This window comes from Cynoglossus semilaevis, chromosome W, assembly GCF_000523025.1.
Source record: "Cynoglossus semilaevis isolate Cse_v1.0 chromosome W, Cse_v1.0, whole genome shotgun sequence".
In the NCBI taxonomy this organism is placed as follows: Eukaryota; Metazoa; Chordata; class Actinopteri; order Pleuronectiformes; family Cynoglossidae; genus Cynoglossus; species Cynoglossus semilaevis.
Window position 1 is genome coordinate 7,726,766 of NC_024327.1, and position 17,803 is coordinate 7,744,568.

The 17,803-nt window shown below is 41.1% G+C and overlaps 1 protein-coding gene across 1 annotated transcript in view; it reads right to left on the reverse strand.

The window, feature by feature from the left end:
• Nucleotides 1–5,499: 5,499 nt before the first annotated feature.
• The window catches only part of LOC103397095 (N-alpha-acetyltransferase 35, NatC auxiliary subunit-like), a 17,145-nt gene continuing 4,841 nt past the window's right edge, over nucleotides 5,500–17,803 (reverse strand). The window contains 20 exon segments of the mRNA XM_017042639.1: nucleotides 5,500–5,559; nucleotides 5,957–6,037; nucleotides 6,313–6,435; nucleotides 6,534–6,674; nucleotides 6,760–6,827; nucleotides 6,933–7,069; nucleotides 7,162–7,340; nucleotides 7,509–7,607; nucleotides 9,180–9,246; nucleotides 9,676–9,782; nucleotides 12,379–12,438; nucleotides 12,525–12,703; nucleotides 12,809–12,923; nucleotides 13,020–13,103; nucleotides 13,918–13,968; nucleotides 14,807–14,850; nucleotides 14,945–15,011; nucleotides 15,095–15,262; nucleotides 15,347–15,421; nucleotides 15,503–15,617. Of these exon segments, the coding sequence (XP_016898128.1) occupies nucleotides 5,500–5,559; nucleotides 5,957–6,037; nucleotides 6,313–6,435; nucleotides 6,534–6,674; nucleotides 6,760–6,827; nucleotides 6,933–7,069; nucleotides 7,162–7,340; nucleotides 7,509–7,607; nucleotides 9,180–9,246; nucleotides 9,676–9,782; nucleotides 12,379–12,438; nucleotides 12,525–12,703; nucleotides 12,809–12,923; nucleotides 13,020–13,103; nucleotides 13,918–13,968; nucleotides 14,807–14,850; nucleotides 14,945–15,011; nucleotides 15,095–15,262; nucleotides 15,347–15,421; nucleotides 15,503–15,617 (2,020 nt within the window).

A 17,803-nucleotide genomic window follows, 5' to 3' on the forward strand; every position in this document is an offset into this window, starting at 1 on the left:
CAAGGATAGCGGCGGTGTGAGGGGTAAGGGAGGGGCGGAGTTTGTTGATGTTGCGGAGGTGGAAATAGGCTGTGCGGGTTAAAGTGTTTATATGAGCGTGATAGGAGAGTGTGCTGTCAAGGATGACACCCAGACTCTTTGCAGACAGAGTCTGCAGACAGTTGGAGTCAGAGCAGAAGATGCAGCGAACAGGGAAAACTATGATTCGCTGTGGCAACCCCTGAAAAACGGACAAGCCGAAAGAAAAAGAAGATATAGATTATTACAATTGGCTGGAATTTGCTTATGTGCTGTGGCCTTTTTATTCTAATTAATAAAATTCTATATAACTGAATGATTGATTAAATCAATTTTGTCCTGCACCTACTCTGGGGCTAGGGTTAGGGTTAGTGAGTGTGTGGGTGAGCCCGGTACCTGGGATCTAACAGCCTCCATTCACCTGACTGTCCTAGCCGCCTGCTCACCACCAGCTTTGAAACTCTCTACCCCCCGTCATAAGGAACATCAACTCACTCTCACAATTCAAGTCCGCACTCAAAACCCATCTGTTTAAAATTGCATTCTCCATCTGACAGATTCAATTGCATTGTTGTATCTTAACCTGTTTTTAATGTTTTATTCTTTTTAATGTTGTATTGTTTTGTTATCTGCTGTCTATTTTTATATTTTTATTTTTATGCATTGAAAGGTGTCCTTTGGTGACAGAAAGGCGCCTATGAAATAAAATGTATTCTTATTATCCCAGGTGACTTCAAGATTCGTTATTGTAAATATTTTTATATCAATTATACATTTTATATTTTATAAAATTTTCCTTTTGCAATGCATTAGGATTAGCGTTAGGTCAAGATGTAATGCAAATCTAATTATTTTATCAATCCAATGCCAATCCAATGCCAATCCAATGCCTCTTTGATAAACATAGATGTAATTTAATACCAAAGAAGCTCACGTCGCCCGGCTCAATGACACCGGGGCCCCACCCTGGAGCCAGGCCCAGGGTTGGCTCACCTGGTGGCCGGGTCTTTGCTCACGGGACCCAGCCGGGCTCAGCCCGAACAAGCGACGTGAGCCCGCCTTCCAGCAAGCCCACCACCCGCAGAAAGGCCCACAAGGGGTCTGTGCATTGCGAATTGGGTGGTGGGGACCCCAACGGCCCAATCCCTGGACATCTAGTCTAGCTATGTGATATGGACTTTCACCTTGATGGGGAGGAAAGAGCCCGAACTTGTGCGGGAGGTTGAGCGATACCGGCTAGATATAGTTGGGCTTACCTCCACGCACAGTCTGGGCTCTGGGACCCAACGCCTCGAGAAAGGCTGGACTCTTTTTTACTCTGGAGTTGCTAGTGGTGAGAGGCGGCATCCTGGTGTAGGCTTACTTATAGCTCCCCAGCTCGCCAGCTGTGTGTTGGATTTCTCCCCACTGAGCAAGAGGGTCCAGGATAGGTCTCTCACTGTTGTTTCGGCCTACAGGCCGAATGATAGTGCAGAGTACCCGGCCTTCTTGCAGGCACTGGGAGGGGTACTGGAAAGTGCTCCTCCCGGGGATTCCATCGTCCTGCTGGGGAATTTCAACGCTCATGTAGGCAACAACAGTGTCACCTGGAGGGGCGTGATCGGAAGGAACGGCCTCCCTGAGCTCAACCCGAGTGGTGTTTTGTTATTGGACTTCTGTGCTAGCTACAGTCTGTCCATAATGAACACCATGTTCCAACACAAGGGTGTCCATCAGTACACGTGGCACCAGGACACCCTAGGCCGGAGGTCAATGATCAACTCCGGCCATACATCTTGGACACTCGGGTAAAGAGAGGGGCTGAGTTGTCAACTGATCACCACCTGGTGGTGAGTTGGATCCGTTTGCAGGGGTGAAGCTGGACAGACCTGGCAGACCCAAACGTATCGTGACCTGACAGGTACAGGCAGGCCAAGCGGACTGCAGCTCGGGTGGTTGCGTAAGCAAAAATCTGGGTCTGGGAAATGTTCGGGGAGGACATGGAGGAAGACTATAGGTCGGCCTTGAAGAAATTCTGTCAAACTGTCCGGCGCCTTAGGAAGGGAAAGCAGTTTCCCATCAACACTGTTTACAGTGGATGTGGGGAGCTGTTGTCCTCGACTGGGGATGTTGTCAGGCGGTGGAAGGAATACTTCGACGAGCTCCTTATTAGGTTTATTCTAACATATATGACGACAAAGTAACAACACAAAAGACGTCTTGATTTTTTACTTGCAAGGGGAGAGTGCAGCTTACTCTTCTGGCAGCTTCCTCATCAACTCCTAGTAGCCACACCCTTCCTCTGCACTTTTATTGAGTTTATAAAAGTATCAGATCACATATCATGTGATCGAGTGTATGAATGGGTATGGCGTAAGAAAGTGGGTGTGAATGTGGGTGTGGCTGTGTCTGGTAATTTCTCCATCAGTCTTGAGCACACTAGATTATAATATGAGAAGCAAACAATTCCTTAAAGCAAACGTACAGCATGAAGCAATGATAAATTAAATTCTTCCAACACTCCTCAGTCCGACTGACACGCCTTCCGCAGAGGACACAGAGGCTGAGGACCTGGTGGCTGACCCACCCATCTCCTGTGTTGAAGTCACCGAGGTGGTCAAGAAGCGACTTGGTGGCAGGGCGCCGGGGGTAGATGAGATCCGCCCTGAGTACCTAAAATCTCTGTATGTCGCAGGGCTGTCTTGGCTGACACGTCTCTGCAACATTGCGTGGCAGTCGGGGACAGTGCCTCTGGACTGGCAGACTGGGGTGGTGGTCCCTCTTTTTAAAAAGGGGAACCAGAGGGTATGTACCAACTACCAGGGAATAACACTCCCTTAGCCAGCCGGGAAAAGTCTATTACAGGGTACTAGAGAGGAGAATTCGACCAATGGTGATCCTAGAGGAACAATGAGTTTGTAGAAATTAACAACTTCACTGCAAAATTAATTAGAAAACAATGCTGCAGCTTGCAAGGACTCTTACGACACATTCATAGGAAAGGAAGCAAACAGGAATTGCTTCCTGTCGACATTTCTAAATAAAATGTACGTTCTCTCTTTGGCAATGACCTATTTTTTTTACCATTTTTTATTCTGAATTTCCAGGGGATGAATCAGCTCAATAAACCACCATTTGATGTATAAATACGACATGAACAAATAATAAAACCTTTCAAACAGTTTTTGAATCTCAGACATGCATTTTGATATATACTTCGTCTTTTTTCTGCTTTTACCCGTTCAGTTAACGCCAACGATTCTTTGTAAAGTTACCAGATTCCCAAAAAACATTCTTCTTTGGTTGGTTAGAATTTTGTCTGTATGCCCTCAACTTTTTTATTTAAATGACCTATCCTATTTTGACATATTTATTTGTCTAAAAACATTCTGCGTAAAATACTGCTACAAGACCAGGTAACTGCTGCCACTAAACTGATGTTATTTAAACAATTCCTCAGTATTTAACTCAATTACATATATATATAAAAGATAAAAGAAAATGCCCTGTGATGTTTTTTTCCCCCAGGAAAGTTAAAGTGAAGATTGGCTTAAACAACGACGTGTCAATTTTCAATAAAATTAAGTCCATCTTTAAAGGATCAAATAAAGAGTTGGAAGGTTCAGGGGGGTTGGTACGGTGCAGTGTGATTTGGGTGGTCGTCATAGAGACTGCTGCCCCTGCGACCCGGTAACGGATAAGCAGATGAAAATGGATGGATAGAATAAAGACTTCATCGAAAAGAGCGCTAATTTACTTACACTGGAAAAGAGCACGACATTGCGCTCATCAGACTGATCAAGGACGTGTCACCAAAACTTCCCATCATCATCATCTTCCTCCNNTGCTGAATGCAACAAACTTGGTGTGTTAGGTCTGTCTGTTCCTGCTGTCTGCTGTGTGGGGTAATCTGTTATCACACTCACCTGTGTCTGCAATTAGCCTCACTTGTGTCACCTGGTGCTCCCGTATATATACTTTATTTTCCCCACCCTCCCAGTCCCTATTTTGGGACGTCAGGATGATTCTTGTTACATTAGTGAACAGAAGACTATTACTGAGTAGAACTAAAGGCTACCACACACTCTCCTACACGCCTGGTTGAGAAAGATGAGGTAAGAGCTGTATTACCACATCTGTTATACACGCTGTACCTTTGAGATTTGACCTTTTCATTTAGATCACGTGTCAAACTCAGGCCTGGGGACCAAATCTGGCCCGCACTGTAATTATATTTAGCCCGTGAGATCATATCAAATGTGTACTAGAGTTGGCCTGCCAGAATATAGCCCCTATATAGGATTTTTAATTTCTCGTTTTTATAATACAGTGAAACCTCGAGATATGAGCATAATCCGTTCCAGGGCCGAGCTCGTATCTTGAATGTTTCCCCATAAGAAATAACAGGAAAAAAATTAATCCGTTTTGGCCCTCTAAAAAACGGGAAAAACATGTTTTTAATTGCTATCGACATACACACAAAAAAAATTATAGTAGGCTATATAAGGATTCCTGTGAGATAAAATGTGGTTTTTATTCTTATCTTTTTCTTATCTCCGATATACAGTAGTGGCTAATAGCGGCATGTGCGGAGGAGGAAGGGAGGGAAGAGAGTTGGCCCGTACGTAGACACTTGATTCCATAGCGTACCTTACACGTACACCACGTACCTTACATAAACTTAGAATTAACTTAATTTACGTATTTTTTTTAACTTTTCATTTTTTTGTTGCTCTTTTCGATCTGTCCATCCATCACCCTCTGTAACAGTCGGAGCAGGGACGCAAAGACTCCCCTCTCTCCAGACACTTCCTCCAGCTCTCCCCGAGGCGTTCCCAGTAGTAATGTCTCGTTCGCGAGTGATTCGTTCAATATGAACGAATCTTTCATATGACTCGTGAGATGAGACTCGCGGGAGATGCTTACGGAAGTTGACGAACACGTGAAGTGAACGAGTGAGGCAACGTGGGCTGCTCCGAGTGCTCGGCCACCTAGCGTCGGCGCCTGTAAGCGTGCTCGTATCTCGAAGCATAATTTGCTCATATTTCGAGGTTCCACTGTATCAACCTTTGGTTGTTCCAGATTCAATGTTTATGCAAAACTAAAGTTTGTTTCCATATGAAAAATGTCTACATTATAGATCTGGACAGAAGGGAAAACATGCATAATTGCTGTCAATTTTTCAAGTTTGGCCTGCAACTTCGTCCCAGTTTTTAATTTTGGCCCACTGTGAATTTGAGTTTGACACCCCTGATTAAGATGAACACAACCGTACACAGAAATGTTTCACATGTTTTAATGATATACATTCAGCATCATTTCAGCGTTATTTCAAGCTTTAACTCAGTGTTCCAGAGACAGACAGTAAACATTTCCATTTGACCTGTTCTTTTATGCCTTGGCTTAAGTCTGCTCACACACAAACAGTGCAGAATGGACCATGGATCTGCACTCCTTGAGGTTCACCAAATGCAGAAAGACATTGTCAGATAAAGACGAGAATCAGATGATCTTGACCACAGGGAAATACTTATGAGTCGAGAAGTCAAACTCTGGGAGTGCCTGCGAACAGGGAAACAGTTGTTGAAATCAATGTTGTATTTAGCCAAAGCAGAGAGAAGGAGGGAAATGTTTTGCTTTTTTTGTATAAAAAGCTGTTTGACCATCTGCTTCCCAGCTTAAATTCAAACACAGTTCTGATCTAATATTGCTCCCCGATCCCCTGTGGGGATGTAATTAATTGTAATTTGTCATAATGTTAAACATGTTGTGCACTTGCTGCTTCCACCAATGGTCTGCTGTTTGTTAAATGCTAAAAACATAAGCAAGACAAAACAAAAAGTGATGTTAACTCCCTAAAAAGTTCTTCCATGTCCCTCTGTCCAAATCTCACCCAAACATACAACGGTGATAACCACGAAAGAAGAAAAAAGAAATCCTCTTTTCCTGTACTCCTTACCTTGGTGTCCTTCTTGTGCCCTCCAGCGAGGAGCTTCATAACCACCATGTTTGGTTTGGCCACCTTCAGTATACGGTTTACCTGTTAACAATTATTAGAAAAGTATTACTAACAGTGAAAAAGATCAGAACAGAATCTGACCTTTTTTTAATCAAGCAAAAAATGTGGACCTTGTAGGTTTTAAGATTTACTACAAGGGAAAGTAAACGCTTTAGAAAATAAAACCAGTAAAGCTGTTAATTTCTCCAATGTGGGACAAATAAGGGACGCAATTATTATTATTATTGTTAAATTAAAGACTAAACTAAAATTAAAAACAAGGAAGCACAGATTTTACAGTTGCTTCCTTAACTCACCTCGGGATCTGGACTGGATACATTTTCTAAAATGAGCTTTGCCTGTTGAAAGTGTTTGCTGGCTGCTAGGTAGAGGTCATCTGGGCCTGGAGGAGGATTGTACTTCTTCAGATTGGACATTTCCTGGATTAGGTCAGGTAAAAAACACAGTAAAATAGTGTTGTATGCTTAAAAAGAACAAGAACGAATGGTGAGGTAATACAAAAGAATGAATATGCTACCTTAAATTGAATGTAGTGCACAGGTGGCGGCGTGACAACACTGTTAAATGGGGTGAAGCGATGCTCGTAGCGAATCTGCTCACTGTTGAGCTCAAACTGAGGTTTATGTACTTTTTCATCCATATCCAAGGCTACCATGATCTGACGAAGCCAGACAGACAGACAGAGAACAAGGGTCAGTTTGTACATCAGTGGATGGATGAGAGCTCATTAATACAATCGTCACCTTGTACATGCCAGCACACATGTTCTGGTACACTTGGCTCATGGTAATTTCTTTGCTAAGAGGACGAACTACAGAGAAATAAATACCACATGTACCTAATATTAGATTTGTGTTCGAGGTGGATTAAAGTTTTGAAAGTATTTAACTCCAGATGAAGTGGTACTAAAATGTACCTTTCTTCTTTTTCTTGGTCTTTTTGCTGCTACGCCCCTTCAACTGTTCCTCCAGGATCCGCTCCTCTGCCATTTGAGAGGAGTCAGCTCTGCTCAGAGTGGACATGAGCCACGCGTAAAGGAACTCTGATAAGTACCTGGAGTAAGAATAAAACATATTCATCTAAAAAATAAAATCAACTTAGTGATATGACAAAAATAAGACACAGAATAAATGTAGGGTCTTTACCAGTAGATGTAGTAGTATTCATGTATGCTGTACAGCTCCAGTTCAAAGCCACCCAGCAGGTACTGGATCATAATCCTGAGGTTATAATAAAGGATCCACGAACCCAGACAGCCTAGATGCTGTCGCTGAGGCTCAAGTTTCATCAAAAGGCTGTGCAACGCTGCATCCACCTTCTCTGCCTGTGGACACAGGAGAAAGTTTTGGTCAGTGGTGAAAATATAAAAGCGATCGTTCAAAGCCTTGATTATCATATACAATAAATAAGCTTTTCTGTTGAATATATATAAAAGTTTCAGGATAGGCAATACAAGGAAATTTCAGCTGCTTTAACTTTATAAACGGGTCACCTCGTCCTGCAGCGTGGCAAACTCCTCGAGAATGTGACCAAGTTTGTCCCTTTGACGAGCTTGGTTGTGTCCATGGATCTGGATTGGACTGCAGAAAGGCTGCAGGGAGAAAATAAACAATACATATTTATATGTGTGTGTGTGTACAGTACACACATTTATATATTACGTATAGGGGAGACCGGGTATGGTTGTAACATGGGGAAAGTTGTAACACCACCAATTCCACCAATTAGGGATAAAATAGGAGTTATATGATAATTTCAGTGTTTACCCACTTCCTCCTCAATCCCACATGGTGGTTGTCAAGGTTAGAAACAGGCGCATGCAGATTCTAGATCTTTTCTAGAGAAAAAAATGATTTTGATGTAAGAAAGTAAATTTTTTGACCAAGACTATATTTTGTTTAGTACTTATACTATTGTACATAAAACCATATGACTTACATTAGATTACATTGTAGTTTCTCAAATGTGATGCATTTTTCCCCTGCTAATTTCAAACCACTATGCTAATACAGCTAGCTAAACAATGGCTGACAGGGGTGGGGTGGGTTGTAACACATCTTTAAAAAGTGTTACAACCATCCTCTTACATACAACTAAGAACACTTTCTTAATTTTAATAGATTTTACAGAATGCTTAGGCAGTGAACAAGAAAGACTGACAGAGGTGTGCCTGCAAATGTTTTTTGTTTTTTAAAAAGCATCTGATGAGGTCGCAAAGAAGGGCAAGTCAGTCAGATCAGTTGGGAAGGCACATGGGATCTGCCATGTAACACTGAGCAGATACCGCAAATCACTGCAGAAGCTGAGAGACCAGGGGTCCAGTGATCTTCCCAGTGTAGGTTACTGGAGCAGTTTTCAACAAAGGTTTCTCTGAGGTGCAGGAGGAAGTGTTGGCTGACTATTTGACTCAGGCAGCAGACCTGTATTATGGACTGACTCCACGTGAGGTAAACATATGACAGGCTAGTCACTGGAGACCAGAGAAGAACTGAATACTAGCATAGGTGCCAGACAAATTGAAAAACTTTTTGTGTCTATGTTCTCAGGTTTTCTATTCCACTTTCTTTTATGTCAGAAATTTTGCATATCAACTGGCAGTAATCTATAACATCAAACACCCACAAACATGGAATGAGAAGTAGATGGCAGGGCCTGACTGGTTCACATTCTCTATGAAGCGGAACCCCAGCCTCTTTTTGAAGCATGTCGCATGGTGTGGCCTCTGTTTTTGCTTCTTTTGTCTAATTGTTACAACTTACCCCAGCATGTGTTACACCCTACCCCGGTAGTGGGGTAGGTTGTAACAAAGGAACTCCATGTATTTGACATCAACTCACGAGGTCTGTGATATTCTTGTAGAGGTTTGAATCGGTGCCATTTGTAGTAAACAAATGTGGGTACTTTGTATAAAAGTTTGAGAACTCAATAATTCAGTGAGTTACAGGTCCTGAAGCAAAAAGTGTTACAACCATACCCGGTCTCCCCTATATAAATATATACACATAATTATGTATATCATATTTTCCAGACTATAAGTTGCTCTGGAGTATAAATTGCACCAGCCAAAAAATGCATAAAGATGCACAAATATTTTTGAAAGAAGGTGCTGTATTCCAACTTAGCTGCCCTTGATATGTAAATACTTTGTCCAAAAATGACCTACTCTGGAGCAATGTGTCACAAAGGAGTCAATGTAGTCCTTGGCCTGGTGGTTATTAAACAGACAACATCTACAGAGACAAAAAAAAACAAAACAAAACAAAAACTATAAGCATCACAAACTCATTGAATCATTAAACTACCTTTGCCTGCATCTTTCTGCTAAGGTGGAGATAAACTACGAGCAGGTCACCTGGGGGCCAAGATGCAAATATAAAGACAAATGTTTATTTTGGCTACAATTCATACTTAATTCTGGTTCCTCTAATGTAATTACACTCAGTTATAAATTATTTATCAAAATGTATCATTTACTTTAAAGATTCACCATCAGCCTCAGCAGTAATTTGCACAGTTTTCAGGCTGGATGTCTTTAGTGACACATCACTACATGGGATTGGGTGGAATCATGGATGGAGATGGGAATCCTATCACTGAACTCCAATTTTTTTTAAATTCAAACATTGCAGTGTATAAACATAAAAAAGAATAGTACTCACTTGTAAGAAAGTACTGGAGGACTGACAAAGTATCTGAGAGCATCTTTAATCATGTCCTGCATCAGGTGGGTACCATAAACTTTCTTATTATCGATCAGGAACGTCGTCTGGGTTTGAAGGGAATAAACAATTCAGTGTTGATGTTTTGAGATTAAAGAATGTGTAATCTTCTTCTTCTTTTTCTTTCGGCTTTGTCCCTCTTTCAGGGGTTGCCACAGCAAATCACTGATTTCCATCTCTCCCTGTTCTCTGTATCTTCTACTCTGACTCCAACTATCTGCATGTCCTCCCTCACTGCATCCATACATCTCCTCTTTGGCCTTCCTCTTTGTCCTACCTGGTAGCTCCATCTCTAACATTCTTCTACCAATGTATCCACTGTCACTCCTCTGCACATGTCCAAACCATCTCAATCTGGCTTCTCTAGCTTTTTCTCCAAACCCACCATTCCTGATCCTGTCCATTCTTGTCACTCCTAAAGAGAATCTTAGCATCTTTAACTCTGCCACCTCCAGCTCCGCCTCCTGTCTTCTGCCTATTGCTACTGTCTCTAAACCATACATCATGGCTGGTCTCACCCCCGTCCTGTAAACCTTTCCCTTCACCTTAGCTGACACTCTTCTATCACAGATCACTCCTGACACTTTTCTCCAGCTGTTCCATCCTGCCTGTACTCTATTTTTCACCTCTCTTCCACAGTCTCCGCTGCTCTGAACAGTTGATCCTAAGTACCTAAACTCCTGCACCTTCACCACCTCTGCTCCTTGTAACCTCACCATTTCACTGTTCTCCCTTTTGTTTATACACATACTCTCTCTTGTTGCGACTGACTTTCATTCCTCTTCTCTCTAGTGCAAACCTCCACCTCTCTAGGTTCTCTTCTAGCTGCTGCCTACTCTCACTACAGATCACAATGTCATCTGCAAACATCATAGTCCATGGGCACTCCTGTCTGACCTCATCTGTCACTCTGTCCATCACCACAGCAAACAAGAAGGGGCTCAGGGCCGATCCTTGATGTAGTCCCACCTCCACTTTGAAGTCTTCTGTCCTCCCAACAGCGCACCTCACTACTGTTGTACTATTCTCATACATGTCCTGCACCAAACTAACATACTTCTCTGCCACTCCTGACTTCCTCATACAAAACCACAATTCCTCCCTTGGCACTTTGTCATATGCCTTTTCTAGATCTACAAATACACAATGCAGCTCCTTCTGACCTTCCCTGTACTTCTCCATCAACATCCTCAAGGCAAATATTGCATCTGTGGTACTCTTCCTAGGCATGAAACCATACTGTTGTTCACAAATCTCCACTTCCTGCCTCAACCTAGCTTCAACTACTCTTTCCTAAATCTTCATTGTATGGCTCATCAACTTTATCCCTCTGTAGTTGTTACAACTCTGTGCATCACCCTTCTTATGAATTGGCACCAGAACACTTTTTCTCCACTCATCAGGCATCTTGCCAGTCTCTAAAATTCTGTTAAACAAACCAGTCAGGAAATTTACTGCCACTTCTCCTAAACACTTCCATACTTCCACTGGTATGTCATCAGGACCAACTGACTTTCCACTCTTCATCCTCTTCAGGGCTTTTCTAACTTCATCCTTTCTAACCTGATCTACCTTCTTCCTACTAGTCTCTGGCTCCTCGTTTCTACTTTCCCTTTCATTTTCCTCATTTAACAACTCCTCAAAGTATTCCTTCCATCTTCTCAGCACACTTTCCTCACTTGTGATCACATTCCCCTCTCTGTCCTTAATCAACCTCACCTGCTGCACATCCTTCCCAGCTTGATTTCTCTGTCTCGCCAATCTATACAACTCCTTTTCTCCTTCCTTTGTTTCCAAACTCTCATACAACTCCTCATATGCCTTTTGTTTGGCCTTGGCCACTTCCCTCTTCACCTCCCTTGTCCTCTCTTTGTACTCCAGTCTGTTCTCTTCTGTTCTGTCACTGTCCCATCTCTTCTTCGCTAATCTCTTTCTCTGCACACTCTCCTGGATCTCCTCATTCCACCACCAGGTCTCTTTGTCCTCCTTTCTCTGCCCAGAGGACATACCTAGCACCTTCCTACCTGTCTCCCTCATCACTGCAGCTGTAGTCTCCCAATCATCTGGGAATATCTCAACACTACCCAGAACTGCCCTTACTTCCTTCCTGAAGTCTTCACAACATGTCTCTTTCCTTAGTTTCCACCACTTGATCTTCTGCTCTGTCTTCACTCTCTTCCTTTTTGTCACCTCCATCGTCATTTTACACACTACCATCCGATGTTGTTTGGCTACACTCTCACCTGCCACCACCTTACAGTCTCTAATCTCCCTCAGATTACATCTTCTACATAGAATATAATCTATCTGTGTGGACCTGCCTCCACTCTTGTAAGTCACCCTATGTTCCTCTTTCTTTTGGAAATATGTGTTTACCACAGCCATTTCCATTCTCTTTGCAAAATCTACCACTGCCTGTCCTTCTACGTTTCTCTCCCTAACACCAAACCTGCCTATCACTTCCTCATCTCCTCTGTTCCCTTCCCCTACATGACCATTTAGGTCTGCTCCAATCACCACTCTCTCTCTCCTGGGGATACTCTCTACCATCCAATCTAGCATTAAAGAATGTGTTATAATTTTTTTTTAAACTAGGCTATGAATTGTTAAAATAAATATGTGAGTGTTTTTAATAAAACTCACCTGAAGTAAGGATCTGGAGAGGACACATGGCGACTGCTCACTGAACTCACAAAAGAAATCCTGAGCAGAGTGACATATGAAATACTAAAGTAAAAAACATAACGTTATATTCATGATTTGGACACAATCTATTATTGGTCTTTTACCAGTATCCCATGTAAGTTGGTGGTGTTGATCACGTCACAGACGGTCTTCATACGTTCTATAAGTTTGCTCAAATAAGCGACCATGTCCTCTCTCTTAATGATCTTGGCGTAGCGAGGAAAGGTGGGGGGCAACAGTCTCTGGTTGACCAGCCGTTCGAAGCCCATCATGATTGGGTGGTCTGCAGAATAAAAGCCACAATGTTTAACAGCACAGAAGAAAATTTTGTTTTTCACAGATGTATGTGGGAAACTAAACAAGAGAAAAGTGTATAAGTGTCCATTACCTCCTTTGGTGGTATCGTTCTGTGACTGAATGCCATGCTGAATACTGGAATGAATAGGTGATAAGAGGTCAGCTGCCTGAGCCACCAGCTTCTGGGCCTCACTGACTGAGCTGGTCTGATAAAGGAAAGGAAAAACAACACAGAAAAAGGATAAAGGAAAATGCACTTTTCTACACCGATGACAATGCATTCGTTATGGATTAAGTCTTACCTCTTTTTTGGTGAAAGCTATCAGTGCAGTCAGTAGAAGGCGAGTGAACTTGATTCTGTTGAAAAGTGCCAAACACTGTCGATGCTGAAAAAAACCCCCACAACATATATATACTTATAAATCTGCATGCAACAGAATAAATTATTTTACAACCTGGAATACATTTATCTTAATATCTGATCTATTTTTTACTATTTTTATAACTGGTGGGTAAGAGAATCACTTCACTGGGAAGTGACAGAACAGTGACACTTATTAACTACATGTAGCTGACACGTTGAAACATTGAGTACTGTTCAGATATCAGTGTTCTAAATCAGGGATGACAAATTTAGACACTGTGTTCCAAAGATATTGTATTCACACACTCACAGGACTGAACCATGCTTGACTGTGCATTTTAATCAGTGAGGACTGCTCATTAACTTAATTAAAACTCAAAAGGGTAATCACAAAAATCAGATTAGTTAATAAGCAAGGTGTTGTTTTTATTATTCAGTGATTAAACAAAAAGGAACGGGACATTTGTCACATTAGAATTCAGAAAAAAAATAGTCTTGGAAAGAAATGATATAACGTCAGCTGATGCAGGAACCACATTCTGTCATTGATGTTTGATACAGTTTTAGATAAACAAGGAAGTTACATGCTGCAAATCTGTAGACACTGACACTGACAGAGGAGGTGTGAGAATGTCTCTAAACAACGGTCTGTCTGATGGAGCTATAATGTCACATTTTAGTTTATGAAATGCATTCATCCAATGAACTCAAGAGAAGTAAAGTGGAAATCAACTTGGCCTTCAGCTGCCTATCCTGGCATTACAGTGTGTGTTACTCAAAGAAGAAATACATAAAAATAAAATAAACTGCAGAGTCATGGAAGAATAAAAACTCACCTCCAGCTCAACGTCAGGGTCGCGGTGTTCACCCTGCTGACTGCGTGTGCTCTACGACGAGAAAACAAAAGAATTTTTTTTAACATTTTAACAGTGTACGAAATTTTTTAAACTCCACATTAAATAGGTCTGAAGATAATTATTTTCACATTTTCTGATGTGTAAACAGTGAATGTTAGTGAATCAAAATACCGGTATTCTAAACTGAGGGGACTATGCCCAGTTGGTGCAATCTACAGTACACACTGTCCCTCTTTAACTTGGTTCTTGTTGCATGAACTGAGTCTAATAAACTAAACAGAGAAGTCTAAATTAGCTGATTGTAAAGATATTCTCAAAAGTAAAAAGGAAATGAAAGAAAATAAACATTGTTCCAGTTGTTTCAGATTTGGTTTTACAATCAAAACACTTCCTGTGTCTGTAACCGCAGAGTGTGTTGTGAGAGAACCATAACTGAGCATCATTCATATGTTCTTTCATTCTTAATGTAATTCACTAAAGGCAGAAGTTTCATTAAAATAAAAGCTAGTTGAACATAATTTGTTATCTTTTAAAGACAGAAAACTGGACCATCATATTATCAATACGGGCTTTTAGGAAAAGCTGAAAAAACGTAATTTGTAAAGGATAAAAACAAAAAATGTGACACTGTAGGAGGTAACTGAAACAGTGCTGCAGAGAATGGGTGATGTAAGTAAAGCAGTAAAGCAGCTGTGTAATTTACTTTTGCTTAAAGACTTCGGTAAATTGGGATTTTCTCATTTATGCAACAGCATGCACTGATGATTCAGGCAGAGTGTGAACAGGATGAAGGTTCATGCATCAAATCCTAACATTATCTGTTTGTTAGGGGATCAAATGTCATTTGAGGCTTCAGAATGTCAAATACCTTAACTTTCCTCTGCAGCTCATCCTCTACATCTTTAAGCATTCCTGTCAGGAGAAAACACGATAGACACGATAGTCTTTAACTTCACTTAGTCCATTGAAATACCACACATACATGTTAACGTATCTGAACATGTACCTGTCACATGCAGGTCTGTGACATTATTGGCCATTTTAAAGCCATAAGTCATGGCCTGGAAATCTTCCTGTAGAAAAGTACCAGACAAAGATGGTTCAAGTTTAACTTTCAAAGTTATCCTTAAACTTGACCAATTAAAACGCTCCTTACCTCTTCAAACACAGCAGCCTTGTTGACCTTCTCTTGTGCAATGTTGCACACTTTTAAAATGCCCAGGGCAAAGGCTTTGAGGGCTGGCTCCTCTATCAAGTCGGGGTTATGGACGTAAAGGCAGGTGAAGACAGTCTGTGCCAGGGAGTGACCCTCCAGCCAGGTGATCTACACAGTGATCCAACATAGTATTGCCTTTTACTATATTTTCACTGAAAATGTGTTTTTACAGGTAAAGAAAGTAAAACTCACCAAACAACAGAAACATGTGTCTATGATGCCGATGAGTTCCGGCAGAGAGAGGTCTTTTACCTTTATGACATTTTCCTGTAATTACAAAATAACTATATAACTGGATGCAGTACCTTTTCTGACTTGTGTGAAAATGTTTGTGCAGAAGCAACGCACCTTAATAGCTTCTTCAAAGTTGAGCACTTTTCTGTTGACTTGGTTGCCAATCATTCCAGCGTCCATCTTGGGATCCATCATCTCTATGGCAGACATAGTCTCAAACAGACCAAACCTGACAACAAGTCGGATTTGATGTATAATTACAATAATGAAATCTTAAAATCTTAAACCAAAACTCACACTTAATGACCTTGGAATTAATGTGATGGTGTGTTTATGTGATGAATGAATTAATGAAAACTTTCTGGTTGACCGTGCTCCTGCACATTTTGCTTTAAATCTCTACCATAGCCATTTCAACTGGTAGAGAGCCAGCATTTGTGCACATGTGTATTTGTGTCAGCTGGTAACAGACATCATAATATTACCATACATTTAAGCTAAATTTCAAGATTCATGTTTTTTCTCCAGTTATTTCAGCGGTTTATAATGAATTTCAATGCTCAAAAATGCAAATGAATATATGTAAGAAAAAAAGAACTGCATGTTCCCACTTAAAGCATACTTTTTAGATGTTTTAATTCAGGACTGCAGTTTTTTAAATGGTTTTAACAAGGGGTGAGATTGGGTAACCACCTACGACTGCTGCTGTAGATACTGTCTGTAGCTATGCAAATAAAAATGCAGAGTCATTGTTTTGGAATGTTTTTTCCTTTAAGAGAGCAAGATATTTAAGACAGATAATGATGTCTCTCAAAACATGAAGTTGTGGCTCACAAGTTAGTGCTTAAGTACAACTGTGTAATTGTCTCCTTAGAAGATTACACTTGGTTAGAAAGTAAAAATCAGGCAGAGCTCCACATCAGCATACACCAGTGTTTGTGAATAATGACAGAGAAATCCTTAACATCATCAAGAGCAACATTTTTTAATTGTTGGAAGAATGTTACAGAGCAGTGAATAAATGTATGTATTAACATGATATTATATCTGAAATGCCTGAAAAATACTTATTACTTAAAAACAAATTATTTTTTTTTTTTAAATTATGATTAAAAACACCACACACAGTCTTAAACAACTGAACTTTTTTCACTTTCATGAATATAAATCAAGTTCGAATGAAAGAATTCAACAAAAATATCTGAGACTGAAAAAAGTCTGGGATCGCCAGAAATTTGTGGGACTACCAAAAAGTGTATTAAATACTATGTTATATTATGAATATATATTCTAGCACATTTAAACCAGCCACTAGGGTACACTAGGGTACACAATCCAGTGCTACTATAGTGATACTATAGTGCCGGTCCCAAGCCCGGATAAATGGTTAGGGTTGTGTCAGAAAGGGCATCTGGTGTAAAACCATCAAAATATGCAAATCACTGAAACGATTTCCATACCGGATCAGTCGAGGCCTGGGTCAAAAACGACCGCCAACAGTGTTGTTGACCTACAGGGTACTGGTGGAAATTGGACTACTGTTGGTTGAAGACAAAGAAGAAGAGGAGGACGACGATTGATTCGGACAAAAAGAGAAAAGAGGAAGGATAGAAGTGTTGGTCTGAAGTTTGGAACTCTGAATGTAGGTACAATGACAGGGAAAAGTAGAGAAATAGCTGATGTGATGGAGAGAAGAAGGTTAGATTTTTGTGTGTGGAGGAGACCATGTGGAAGGGCAGCAAGGCTAGAAACATTGGAGGAGGCTACAAACTGTTTTATCATGGTTCGGATGGGAAGAGAAATGGAGTAGGGGTGATCCTAAAGGAAGAATATGTAAGACATGTGGTAGAGGTGAAACGAGAGTCAGACAGGTTGATGTGTGTGAAGGTAGAAATAGAAGGAGTGATGATAAATGTTGTTAGCGGTTATGCTCCACAGGTGGGCTGTGAGTTAGAAGAAAAGGAGAAGTTCTGGAAGGAGCTGGATTGGATGATAGAGAGTATCCCCAGGAGAGAGAGAGAGTGGTGATTGGAGCAGACCTAAATGGTCATGTAGGGGAAGGGAACAGAGGTGATGAGGAAGTGATGGGCAGGTTTGGCGTAAGGGATAGAAACTTGGAAGGACAGGCAGTGGTAGATCTCGCAAAGAGAATGGAAATGGCTGTGGTAAACACCTATTTCCAAAAGAAAGAGGAACACAAGGTGACATACAAGAGTGGAGGCAGGTCCACACAGATAGATTATATTCTATGTAGAAGATGTAATCTGAGGGAGATTAGAGACTGTAAGGTGGTGGCAGGTGAGAGTGTAGCCAAACAACATCGGATGGTAGTTTGCAGGATGACGATGGAGGTGAAAAAAAGGAAGAGAGTGTAGGTACTACCACAGTCCTTTTAAGGACTCTAACTCCCATAAT